The following is a 13,189-nucleotide window of genomic DNA, read 5'->3' as shown; positions in this document are numbered from 1 at the left end:
CAAGCTGTGCCCGGAATGAGGTGAAAGTGTTATTGTGGATACTGCCTCACGGCTGTGGAGAGACAGAGGGAGCATGTAGTTGCTCTGTTTTCTCTTAAGCGCTCTAGGGTGGAGTCAGGCTTCTCACCAAAGAGGTGAGATTCATTGAAAGGCATATCAATGAGTGACCCTTGAACGTCACCTGAAAAGCCAGTGGATCTCATCAATGCGTGGTGCTAGGTCACAAGACTTGTGCTGGTCACTCTGCCTAAGCATCTGTAATGTCCACTTCTGAGCGGATAACATACTTGGCCGCATCCTGGCTATTCTGAATGGTCGATGCCAAATTGGCTCTGATTTCCTCTGTAACTACAGAAAACATTTCAGCAACAGAGTCCCATAATGCATGGGAGTGTCGTCCGAGCAAGCAGTTGGAACTGACTGTCCTAAGGGTGAGGTTAGCAATGGAAAGCATCATCTTCTTAAACTTCTCCTTTCTCTTTGACTCCCTGTCTGACGGAGTATTCGGGAAGGAATTGGGGTTGACTCTTCTGTTGGAGACCTGTTCTACCAGGCTCTCCAGAGTAGGATACTGCATGAGAAAGGCTGGGACACCAGAAACTGGCCTATGGCACTATGCTAATTGTCTCTTCACTGGCGGACAAGAGCAACGTTTTGACCAAGTGCCCATGAGAGTGTCAGTTAGGGCCTCCTAAATGTCAGCAGAGGTCCTCATGAGAATTTTCCCTGTAGCAGCACCTCTTTGAGGACTTTAGCCTTTACTTCGACTGAAGGCAATTGTAAGTTTAAGCCTTCAGATGCCCTAATCAACATGACGAAGGAGACTGACTCTTCTGTAGAAGGACCATTAGGGGAAATTAACCCTTATCTGGCCCACTGCCTTCTTGTAGGTCCATAGAAAAATTGCCATCATCATATTGTTTGGAAAACTAACTTGACCCCACAATCACCATCATCACCATCATCCCCAAAATTTGGGTGGCTCTGTTCAGAATCTGACCTAAAGAGTTGTTAGAGTGCTGGAGGGAGGCCTCTAAGATAAAAGATAGTGTCTGCTTGTTGGAGTATGAGTCAATGGGCTCCGGGAGCTTGGCATCGGTTGAGTCTGAGACAGATTAGTCTAAGAGTCGTACAGAACTATTGGTTGGGTGTTCTCCGCCGGTGGCAGAGGAGTTGGTGCCTTCATCGATGTGGCAGGAGCCAGCCTAAATCATGGTGTGGAATACTCAGAGCTGTACCCAAAGTAGGTTCAGGAGGCACTGCTAGTGCCAAGGACAGACATGTAGGCGGTAACCCGGCCAGAGGCCTCAACAAGTTCATGGAACCCAAAGGTGCCCAAGATGGAGACTCAATATGGAGCAATAGTATTTTGTGAACAGGAAAAAAATACTACATGAGATATTGGTAAAAGAAAATAAGAAATTGTATGTAAGTGCACAAAATGAGAGGGATTGCTAGAGGAAGACCATATGTTCAAGTGGAAAATAACGGCTGTAGAGAGAAATCAGTAAGTTTAACAAGAAAACAGATCATCCTGTAATGATTTTTACTAGTAATAGCCGTAAGAACTTCACTAGCACCGTGTGATCACCCTATCCTTGTTTTTACCAATGTCTCCAATGTGTTTTATAAAATACTATTGCTGCATATGTGGTTTCGTCGTATAACTTTGCTTGATACACTGATTGAATCTCTAGATAGATTGTTTCCTATTATCTTGTAATTACATTTTATTTTAAATGATACCTGATTTGACCCTGTTGTCCATATGCATTTTGCCCGGCCTCTGCCTTTGGTTTCTTCCTGTGGTCTTTTTACACAACAATAAATATTAATCATTGCATTGCAAAAGCGTATAACATATATGACATAATGCAAAAGACAGGGGTTGTATGTCCGAGAGCCTAAGCCATAGGTCAGAGGTCATCTAGACCTTAAAGAAAAGGATATAATGTTGTACACACAAAAGTGGCTTAATCACGGCTCCACTATTGACTAATTCACATTTCATCAGGCAAAATTTAGAGAAAGGTGACTTGGTGAATGTGTCAGTTATTTTGTGAACAACTGCAGAAATAGGCACGGAAAGCTCAGTTACCATGGTTATTCACTGTTTCAAAATAAATGATTCACAATTGGGAAAAAATCTTGCACTTGGGAATTACCAATACCCATGGTTTCTGCAATTCTCAATGTGGGAAGCCCAACCTGATTACCTGCCGGTTTGTAATGGTGGCTCAAGTATGAGAATGTGAGGGAAAAAGAAGAAAAGAGTAACTAATGCTTGCATTTCGGGCTGCACTAGTCCTTTAAGAGCAGGATTAAAACAGATTTAGTTGTAGTTTGTTCTCTTAAAAAATGGCAGAGACTCTTTGAAACAAAGGAATGGAGAGCAAACGAAGTACTAAAGGTTTAGATTAATGAAAGTATTTTTTCTGACTTCCCTGAAATCGGAATATCGCCAAATGTAAAATCTCAAGAAAATAATCTAAAACAAGACAGTTTGGAAACCAAACCCTTGCAACCTTCAAGTCTAGAGAGATAATGGAGAACAGGACAAACAAACAGCAAGACTTGGGGGAGTTCTTTTTTAATCTATTTTAACTCGTTATCTACAAGCTTAATTAATTAATGCGATGTGTATCTTCCTCTTGTTTTTCCACAACACATTACCTTATTTGTGACATTTGCATGTAGCCAGAAAATACAAATATTTCCTATGGAAATTGCAAACTATTTCAAGATGTTATGATATATGATAATTAGTCACTGGCAGTGGCTAGGGCCACATTCCAGCCCATAATTTTTCACACACTGTACAATTTTTGACAAACACCATCCATATGCAGTCTTAGTCATGCTCCATTAGGAACAGTCCGGCCTGAACTGCGAAGCCAAGTCTCTTCTATTTGGGAACACAAGAAATCCCAGACTGGATTCGGCCTACTTGGTCCTCGTCAGTGAGGTGCTGCTAGAGACCTGTACCACAGTGAGCCCCTGACCCACTTCTGGGCACACCTGTTGCACTTAGGACTTCAACTGAAACAAACAACAAAGAGATGGAAGGAAAGCTTGACTTAATCTCAGCCATTGGTGATGGATCAGGGCTGCATTCCACTCCATCATTTTTTGCTAATTGCTTCATCCTAGAAAGAGACCATCAGCCTGATCCCATTCCAAAGGTGTACCTTCCAGTAAACTTCCCACCCTATCAATGCCTTATTCCCCTTATTGAATAGGCAAACGCATTTCAAGCATTCACACAGCCACATCTAAATGTTCACTCTTCCTGCCAGCTGGAATATGGAAAGGCACCTAAAATTCAGTGGCGGCTCCTTCGCTGAGGTGGAGGAGCGTCGCCCCACTGCTCGTTGAGCAGTGCAAAACAAAAATAAAATGATAATAACAAGAAGTTATTATCATTTTATTTTTATTAGCGGGACTCCGACTCCAGCCAGATCGGGCGGAGCAGGAGTGGTTTACACCCCGTCCCTAAGTGCACATGACGGCTTGGTTGGCCCTCTGGGGCTGTCCAAATAGTCATGCGCACTTGGCAAGTTCTCCACTGAGCTGTGTTGCACAGCTCAGTGGAGAACATGCCCAGCCTCCCAGTTACTGCCTGAACGACCATATCGGCTGCTCAGACCAATCACAGCGCTGCTCCTGCAGCATTGTGATTGGCTGGTAGAGTCCGGCAGCGGCCGCTAAGAAAGTGAGTTTTACTGCTAAAAATTCACTTGATATATTATGGAATTTAAAGGTAAATGCTAAATATTTGGGCACACTGCATGCCTCTCATTTCATTTTCAGGAGATGCAAAGAAGTATGCGTAATTCCAGGCAGCACATACATACAAGTAGCATGCAGTTAGAACAATAGAATAACTAGTACTATAAGTGGGATGAAAAAGGCATTGGGTGAACTCTAAAAGGGACATGGCCAAAGAAGCATAACTAGGATACCTTCCAAAAGGGGTAACCTATGTAATTAAGAACATGGCTTAAAACATGTAAAATAAATTCCAGCATGCCACCTCACTAGTATTGTAATGTCTCTGTGTGAAATTTCTGTTAGTGTATTAAGACATGTCACATAACAATAAACACATATACCTAAAACTAGCTCAGAGTATTGGCATTGCCAGTGCTTGTTAGCTGGATCAGATAATTCAATTACAACAATGATTTTTTGGGAATATTTACAAATGGGAGATATGTGCCTATTGCACTGTGCACTCTGCATGGATGCCAAGGGTTAGATGTGCATGGAGGCGTCACACCTCCATAACTTACCGACAGGCACGGTGAGAACTGCCTGCTGCCGCAATGTCAAAGCTCTTTATCGTGAGCCATCATAAACATCCACCAAGAACTTAAACTGGGGGCCACTCAGTTCACAGTAGTCACTGTACAAGAGTCACATGTTGCATGGAAAAACTACAGAACCGCAATATGTTGAAAAAAGCAAAAACTCTTAGGGAGTGGGAGATGAAGTATAACATTTGAAATCTCAACAGGTACTGCATCTTGACATGAAAGACCTTAAAGGGTTTTTACAGTGATTGTTGAGAAATCAATATGTGTTATTTCGCCAGTAAAGTTAAGGACATGGGACAGCTAGGAACCGGTTTCAACTGTGGTTTGTAATTAGGACTCCCTGTTTTCCGCTTTAACTGATTTTTACAGATAAATACAGACAAAAAACATTTGTGTTTCCTGTCTGCGTTTATTTTTAAAAGCGGAATTATTCAGAAAATGTGGCTTCTTTTGACTGACTCTCCAAGCTGAGGTTAATGACTTCCAGGCCAATAGCTGTACATATTGCAGCATGGTAGTGGCTGCTCCTCCGCTAAGGCGGAGGAGCGTCGCCCCACCTCTATTTCAGCTGTGCAAAAAATAAAAATAAAATGATAATAAAAGGACGTTATTATCATTTTTTTTTTTCTATGCAAGAGTCGGGGCGGAGTTGGGTTCTCCAACGCCAGTGCAGGGGAGGAGTTGTTTGCACTCCTCTAAGTGTACATGAGGTTTGGCCGGCCCTCTGTGCGCACTTACCATGTTCTTCATTGGGCTGTGGTGCACAGACCTCCGGAGAACATCCCCAGGCTTCTAGGCGCTGTCTGAGAGTCCAAACAGCTCCTGCCGCATCGTGATTGGCTGGCAGAGTCCGGAAGCCTGGGTGCTACCGGTGCTTCCAGCAGACAGAGGAGAGGTGCGCGGCGGCGGGATAGGCTTGCGTGGTGGGCAGAGAAGGTAAGTTTATTTATATTTTTTTTTTAATCCACCTCCCGCACACCACCTCTGTTCCGAGGCAGCCGCCACTACATCATGGGGAGGCACAATGCTCAATGAGATTTGCTCATATTACTTTTTTATTGTGGGCTTATTATCTTATTCTTTTTGGCTGTGTAACATGCTAAAACCTGACAGTCATCGAAGTATGAGTCCATGTTATCAGTTATATAATTGCGGAAATATACACGTTATCACCTCATTTGTTCTCAAAACAAAAAAAATATATATATATAGATAGATACCAATAAGATGGTCAAAAAAATAAATATGGATCAATACAGATGGAAATGTTAAAAAAATAAATACCATAAACCCTGGAGCCCAAATTATAATTACTGACAGCTCCTAGTCAGAGCAGGACCCCACACACTTCTAGCTAGGAGAATACCGTACTTTTGTTTATGGTGACAAGTAACACAGGAAGCTCAAGAAAGAGAATAGAGAGGGAGAGAGCGAAGACAACGTTCTTATAAAGACAAGAAACAGAGTAAGGGAGGGGGAGCCCTGTGCCTTCGGATCACAGCAACAACATGTCTTCACAATAGGAGGCGCGGTAATAATTTGTGTCCTCGACGTTTCGGAAAGCGTAAAGGAAGGGGAACGAATCCGCTAAATTATTCTCAAAAATACCTCTCAGTGCGGTGCGCCTGTTAATGTGAAGACCTGTCAGATGAGAGCTGGGATAACCCCAGTTTATGTCAATATTTCTACCGGCGAACAGCGCAAAGGACTCCAACTGTCGGAAACTCCACGGCGCGGCAGGCCGGTCTTACAAAAAGATGACTTAATTGTGGATTACTACTGTATATTTAAACCTCAATCGCTTATTAGGCTGTCACAGTTAATTACCATTATATGTTTAGATTATGTCAGAGTTTATTTAGTTCAGTGTGTAGGTTTGCCAACTTGCTTCTCGGTGACATGACAAGACGGTAATTGGAACATTACAGCACGTTCTAAACTTTTCCATGGAGAAGAATGGGAGCCTGGCACATAATTGGCGACCGAGTTAATTTTGTTTTTAAAGTAAATAACAGGTCTTTTGGTGCTGCGCTTTATCATTATATTAATTATACGAGCTCACATGTCTGTTACTTCACGAGCCGCACTGCTGCTGTACTTCCCACTTTATTGTATTAGGCATAAGTACATCTGAATACTATTGTGGAGAGAGAGGAAAAGTATGCGTTGTACAGGCTGGGAATGAAAGGAGTACCCTGCCCTGGAGAACCCACTGGGGTCCCCATTATCTCCGTCAGTCACTCAAACTCCCGACCTACCAATACCTGGAATATCAGTAATTCCAGGGTGCAGAGTTACCAGGGATTACAAGTGAAACACTGAGGGTCACTTTAGGCATGAGGAATTACCAGACATTCAGTAGTTCTGGTCCATATTTCCCACTATTTCTTCTAATTGTCCACCAGTATTTCCCTCCTGCTGGAAACAGACTTCACCTGCTTTTAGCACCTGGAGTCTGTGGGTGAAAATCCACAGATCCACTGAGTTACGGCCAACCTTGTAAATCTCCTGTTTTTTGGCTGAGTAGGGATCATTGGGCATCTCATAATAATAGTAACCTGGTATTTGCAATGTGCAAACTAATCACCCGTAAGGGGTCCGTCAAGAAGATTAAGCGAGCTACTGCCCAGAGTCACATGGTGCTGGACTGAGCTGCCATCGGCGATCAAACCGTGAGTCCCGTGCTTCGATGTCAGCCACCCTGGCCACTGCGCCACACCTCTCCCAGAGGAATAATGAAGCCCAGAGCAAGTTATGTTCTACAGTACAGCCGTTCTGGAGACACACGTATGGTTCCACCAGCTAAGAGAGACAGATTGTCTTTCAAAGCATCAAGTGTTGTTTATGAATGAGGGAGTTGACACCTTGATGAGAGAAAACCCCAACTTGGTTTGGATTCTTTCTCGCCACCATAAAATATGTCCCAATTTTTTTTTTTGAGTGTTGCTCATTGCACAGCACATTTGCTCAATTTTTGCAGTTTCTCTCTCTGACCAGTATCTTTCTACTAATACAAATAAATCCTACTGATATGTCTCCATACTTCGTACCCACTTGGGGGAACAATTGTCAATGTATCAGACAAAATGACAAACGTTCAATTACAGTCAAGAGTCCCCAACACAGGATCTTCAAATAAGTCATCCTTCAGCCTTTTGTCATTTTTCTGTTCAATTTGTGATATTAGGACATGTCCTTGGGTTATAATTTGAAAGAGCGATTATAACGTTCTCATACCCTTGGATAAACTCACCTATGTACTCAAGAAAGTCCTGTATTACTCAGAAGATTTGTGCACCTCTCACTCCGAAACGAAAAACGTCTTGTCCAGGAGAGATCTGATTTGGCCTCTGCTCTGGTGAAGGCTGAGGTAAGTCACTTGGCAGTCAGGCATATCTTTGAAGTGCCTAATTGTCGCCATGCAAGTGCTACTCAGCGCTACAAACAATTAAGAGTATCATAACACGACATATATATATAAATATATATATATATACTTTTTTTCTTTTCTTTTTTTCTTGCTATATACTCAACACTACCAACCAATGGTGCTCTTTTTTTAGTTCAAACATATTGATTTTCAAAAGTATAGATAAAGAAAAAACTGATGCATAGTAGAAGTTATATGCACACTACAGGGTGAGGTATAGAGCAGTATACATTCCCATTGGAAAGCACCGTTATAATTGACAAAAAGCGGTATCCAGGGTAGAATTAACAATAAGGGGAGGAATGACTTTGGGGTTATCAATGCTAGAGGTGAAGTAGGATCAAGTGTAGGTGGACCATGCAGGGGTACCCAAGGGTAGAGGAGAGTAAGGCAAGGCACCCTAACTGGTGTTGGAATGAAATTCCAGAGTGTGCAGGAAGTTGGAGCAAAAAATACAGAAGAGAAAGGTAGAAGCGATAGAGAGAAAGAGGCTGCGGGGGTGGGGAGGAGGTAGAGGGTGGGGCGGGAGGTGGACGATCCCCTGTTGTATGGTGAAGGCAGGAGAGGGGGGAGGGGGTAGGTCTGCAAGGCATAAAATGTGTGGATGTGGTATTTGCCCTGATATTCGGGGGCTATTGACGGTCAACTTTTGGAGATAAAGGTTGAATGTGTACCATAGGCCACACAAGTGTGAAGTATTGTGTTCTTTTTTATACATGAAATCGTCTGTGTTTTTGGTGGCATGTAGAATGTTCCACCATCTCTTTAAAGGGATTTCTGTGGAGGATTTCTATTCTAGTAGAACTGTATTTGTACCTAGGGCTAGCATGAGGTCGAGTAGAAGCGAACCGTGTGAGCATAGGTTGATGTTAGTGCGGTGTGCTGCTAGGCGGAGGGTTGGAGAAAAATGAATTTTAAAGATCTCTTGAATGGTTTGTTGTATCTTGGACCATAGCGGTTGGACCCTTTTGCATGTGAAGAATATTTGTTCACTCGAACAGCACAAGCATTTGTCAGACTGCAGGATCTACAGTTTTTGTAGCCTTGATGGAGTCCAAATGGTTTTTGCATCAACCAAAATCTGGATTGTGCGATAGCTGGTGTAATTTTCGCTAGAAAAGGAGAGGGCTAGATTGTATGCCAGTTGGAGTCAGAGAAGTGTGAGATTTAGGTGCCAATTACGATCCTGTAAAAACCGGGTACGAACCGTCGGACGGAGCATATTCTCCGTCCGACGCGTACCCGGTCGTAAAAAAATACAAACATGGAATTACGATTCGCACGGGAACACCATTTCCGTACGAATTGTGAAAAACCCCGACCGAACAAAATAAACCTACAAATGCGATCCGGGAAAGCGCCGACCTGACGTCGGGACGCTCGCAGCCTGCCATTCACGAACCAGGAATTACGATTCGCACCGACGTCATCCCGCACGGTGAATATTTTCCGGCTGCCAAAAACTACCGGGAAATCAGGACGACGCGAACAAGGACCACCAGTACGCGACGGACAGACAGGACGACGCAAACAAGGAGGACCAGTACGCGACGGACACACAGGCGAACAAGGAGGACCAGTACGCGACGGACACACAGGACGACGCGAACAAGGAGGACCAGTACGCGACGGACACACAGGACGACGCGAACAAGGAGGACCCGTACGCGACGGACAGACATGGACCCGAACCTACGTGTCATCCCGGCCCTCATAGCAGTCGACCTCCTCTACAGGTTCCGATGCAGACGCTGCAGAAGGTCAGAACAACTAAGGGAGGGGGGAAAGTGGGGTGGGGTGGGGGTGGCAGGACCAGGGCAGGCCACAAACCCCCCACCAAAGTCACACAGCACACATGCCCTGGACATACCTGACTCCCAGGCCCTGGTCACTACGAGGGGGTGGGGGCGTTTCCAGCTAAGCCAGCGACCGCCACAACGGAAGTCCGTCACGACGCGAACCAGCAACACAACCAGACATGTACGTCCCGTACCCACGCCTGAAGAGCGTGGGTACGAGTCGTACCACGCCCACACCCACGTCACCCCAACAATGGTGGGACGGCTCGTACCCACGTGGCAAAGGCCTGGGTACGGGCCGCACAAGCATCACATAGCGTGGGGATGGACATGTACGGACCGTACCCCCACCCCGTATGCATGGAGCGTACCCCCACCACAACAGTGTAAGTATGACCCGTACCCACACCCGCGTACGTATGGAGCGTACCCCCACCCCAACAGTGTAAGTACGACCCGTACCCACACCCGCGTACGTATGGAGCATACCCCCACCCCAACAGTGTAAGTACGACCCGTACCCACACCCGCGTACGTATGGGGCGTACCCCCACCCCAACAGTGTAAGTACGACCCGTACCCTCACCTCGAATGCATGGAGCGTACCCCCACCCCAACAGTGTAAGTACGACCCGTACCCACACCCGCATACGTATGGGGCGTACCCCCACCCCAACAGTGTAAGTACGACCCCTACCCTCACCTCGAATGCATGGAGCGTACCCCCACCCCAACAGTGTAAGTACGACCCGTACCCACACCCGCGTACGTATGGAGCGTACCCCCACCCCAACAGTGTAAGTACCACCGTACCCACACCCGCGTACGTATGGGGCGTACCCCCACCCCAACAGTGTAAATACGACCCCTACCCTCACCTCGAATGCATGGAGCGTACCCCCACCCCAACAGTGTAAGTACCACACGTACCCTCAGCCGCGTACGTATGGAGCGTACCACCACCCCAACAGTGTAAGTACGACCCCTACCCTCACCTCGAATGCATGGAGCGTACCCCCACCCCAACAGTGTAATTACCACACGTACCCACACCCGCGTACGTATGGGGCGTACCACCACCCCAACAGTGTAAATACGACCCGTAGCCTCACCTCGAATGCATGGAGCGTACCCACATCCGTGCATGTCATGAGCGTACATATTGTGAAATTGGAGAGGTGGGTGCAGAGTCCTCCCAGCATTGCCCTGAGACAGGAGGGGTGGGGGCCTATCACTCCCAGCAGTGCCCTGAGACAGGAGGGGTGGGTGCAGAGTCATCCCAGCAGTGCCCTGACACAGGAGGGGTGGGTGCAGAGTCCTCCCAGCAGTGCCCTGAGACAGGAGGGGTGGGTGCAGAGTCCTCCCAGCAGTGCCCTGAGACAGGAGGGGTGTGTGCAGAGTCCTCCCAGCAGTGCCCAGACACAGGAGGGGTGTGTGCAGAGTCCTCCCAGCAGTGCCCAGACACAGGAGGGGTGGGTGCCTAACACTCCCAGCAGTGCCCAGACACAGGAGGGGTGTGTGCAGAGTCCTCCCAGCAGTGCCCAGACACAGGAGGGGTGTGTGCAGAGTCCTCCCAGCAGTGCCCAGACATAGGAGGGGTGGGTGCAGAGTCCTCCCAGCAGTGCCCTGAGACAGGAGGGGTGGGGGCCTATCACTCCCAGCAGTGCCCTGAGACAGGAGGGGTGGGTGCAGAGTCCTCCCAGCAGTGCCCTGAGACAGGAGGGGTGGGTGCCTAACACTCCCAGCAGTGCCCAGACACAGGAGGGGTGTGTGCAGAGTCCTCCCAGCAGTGCCCTGAGACAGGAGGGGTGGGTGCAGAGTCCTCCCAGCAGTGCCCAGACACAGGAGGGGTGGGTGCAGAGTCCTCCCAGCAGTGCCCAGACACAGGAGGGGTGGGTGCCTAACACTCCCAGCAGTGCCCAGACACAGGAGGGGTGTGTGCAGAGTCCTCCCAGCAGTGCCCTGAGACAGGAGGGGTGGGGGCCTAACACTCCCAGCAGTGCCCTGAGACAGGAGGGGTGGGTGCAGAGTCCTCCCAGCAGTGCCCTGAGACAGGAGGGGTGGGGGCCTATCACTCCCAGCAGTGCCCTGAGACAGGAGGGGTGGGTGCAGAGTCCTCCGAGCAGTGCCCTGAGACAGGAGGGGTGGGTGCCTAACACTCCCAGCAGTGCCCAGACACAGGAGGGGTGTGTGCAGAGTCCTCCCAGCAGTGCCCTGAGACAGGAGGGGTGGGTGCAGAGTCCTCCCAGCAGTGCCCAGACACAGGAGGGGTGTGTGCAGAGTCCTCCCAGCAGTGCCCAGACACAGGAGGGGTGTGTGCAGAGTCCTCCCAGCAGTGCCCAGACACAGGAGGGGTGGGTGCAGAGTCCTCCCAGCAGTGCCCTGACACAGGAGGGGTGGATGCAGAGTCCTCCCAGCAGTGCCCTGAGACAGGAGGGGTGGGTGCAGAGTCCTCCCAGCAGTGCCCTGAGACAGGAGGGGGGTGTGCAGAGTCCTCCCAGCAGTGCCCAGACACAGGAGGGTTGTGTGCAGAGTCCTCCCAGCAGTGCCCAGACACAGGAAGGGTGGGTGCCTAACACTCCCAGCAGTGCCCAGACACAGGAGGGGTGTGTGCAGAGTCCTCCCAGCAGTGCCCAGACACAGGAGGGGTGTGTGCAGAGTCCTCCCAGCAGTGCCCAGACACAGGAGGGGTGTGTGCAGAGTCCTCCCAGCAGTGCCCAGACATAGGAGGGGTGGGTGCAGAGTCCTCCCAGCAGTGCCCTGAGACAGGAGGGGTGGGGGCCTATCACTCCCAGCAGTGCCCTGAGACAGGAGGGGTGGGTGCAGAGTCCTCCCAGCAGTGCCCTGAGACAGGAGGGGTGGGTGCCTAACACTCCCAGCAGTGCCCAGACACAGGAGGGGTGTGTGCAGAGTCCTCCCAGCAGTGCCCAGACACAGGAGGGGTGTGTGCAGAGTCCTCCCAGCAGTGCCCTGACACAGGAGGGGTGGGTGCAGAGTCCTCCCAGCAGTGCCCCTCCTGTCTCAGGGCACTGCTGGGAGTGATAGGCCCCCACCCCTCCGGTCTAGGCACTGCTGGGAGGACTCTGCACACACCCCTCCTGTCTCTGGGCACTGCTGGGAGGACTCTGCACCCACCCCTCCTGTCTCAGGGCACTGCTGGGAGGACTCTGCACCCACCCCTCCTGTCTCAGGGCACTGCTGGGAGGACTCTGCACCCACCCCTCCTGTCTCAGGGCACTGCTGGGAGGACTCTGCACACACCCCTCCTGTCTCAGGGCACTGCTGGGAGGACTCTGCACACACCCCTCCTGTCTCTGGGCACTGCTGGGAGGACTCTGCACACACCCCTCCTGTCTCAGGGCACTGCTGGGAGGACTCTGCACACACCCCTCCTGTCTCTGGGCACTGCTGGGAGGACTCTGCACCCACCCCTCCTGTCTCAGGGCACTGCTGGGAGGACTCTGCACCCACCCCTTCTGTCTCTGGGCACTGCTGGGAGGACTCTGCACCCACCCCTCCTGTCTCAGGGCACTGCTGGGAGGACTCTGCACACACCCCTCCTGTCTCAGGGCACTGCTGGGAGGACTCTGCACACACCCCTCCTGTCTCAGGGCACTGCTGGGAGACATCAGGCATTCCCCCCC

The 13,189-nt window shown here is 49.2% G+C and overlaps 1 protein-coding gene across 1 annotated transcript in view; it reads right to left on the bottom strand.

Annotated features, from left to right (window-relative positions):
- The window catches only part of LOC146785455 (calcium-activated potassium channel subunit alpha-1-like), a 1,319,298-nt gene that overhangs the window by 310,449 nt on the left and 995,660 nt on the right, over positions 1-13,189 (bottom strand). The window contains exon 26 of the mRNA XM_085633050.1: positions 13,101-13,132. Within this exon, the coding sequence (XP_085489176.1) occupies positions 13,101-13,132 (32 nt within the window). The remainder of the gene's footprint in view (positions 1-13,100; positions 13,133-13,189) is intronic.

This window comes from Triturus cristatus, chromosome 11, assembly GCF_964204655.1.
Source record: "Triturus cristatus chromosome 11, aTriCri1.1, whole genome shotgun sequence".
Lineage (NCBI taxonomy): Eukaryota > Metazoa > Chordata > Amphibia > Caudata > Salamandridae > Triturus > Triturus cristatus.
This window is presented reverse-complemented; position numbering and strand designations above follow the sequence as displayed.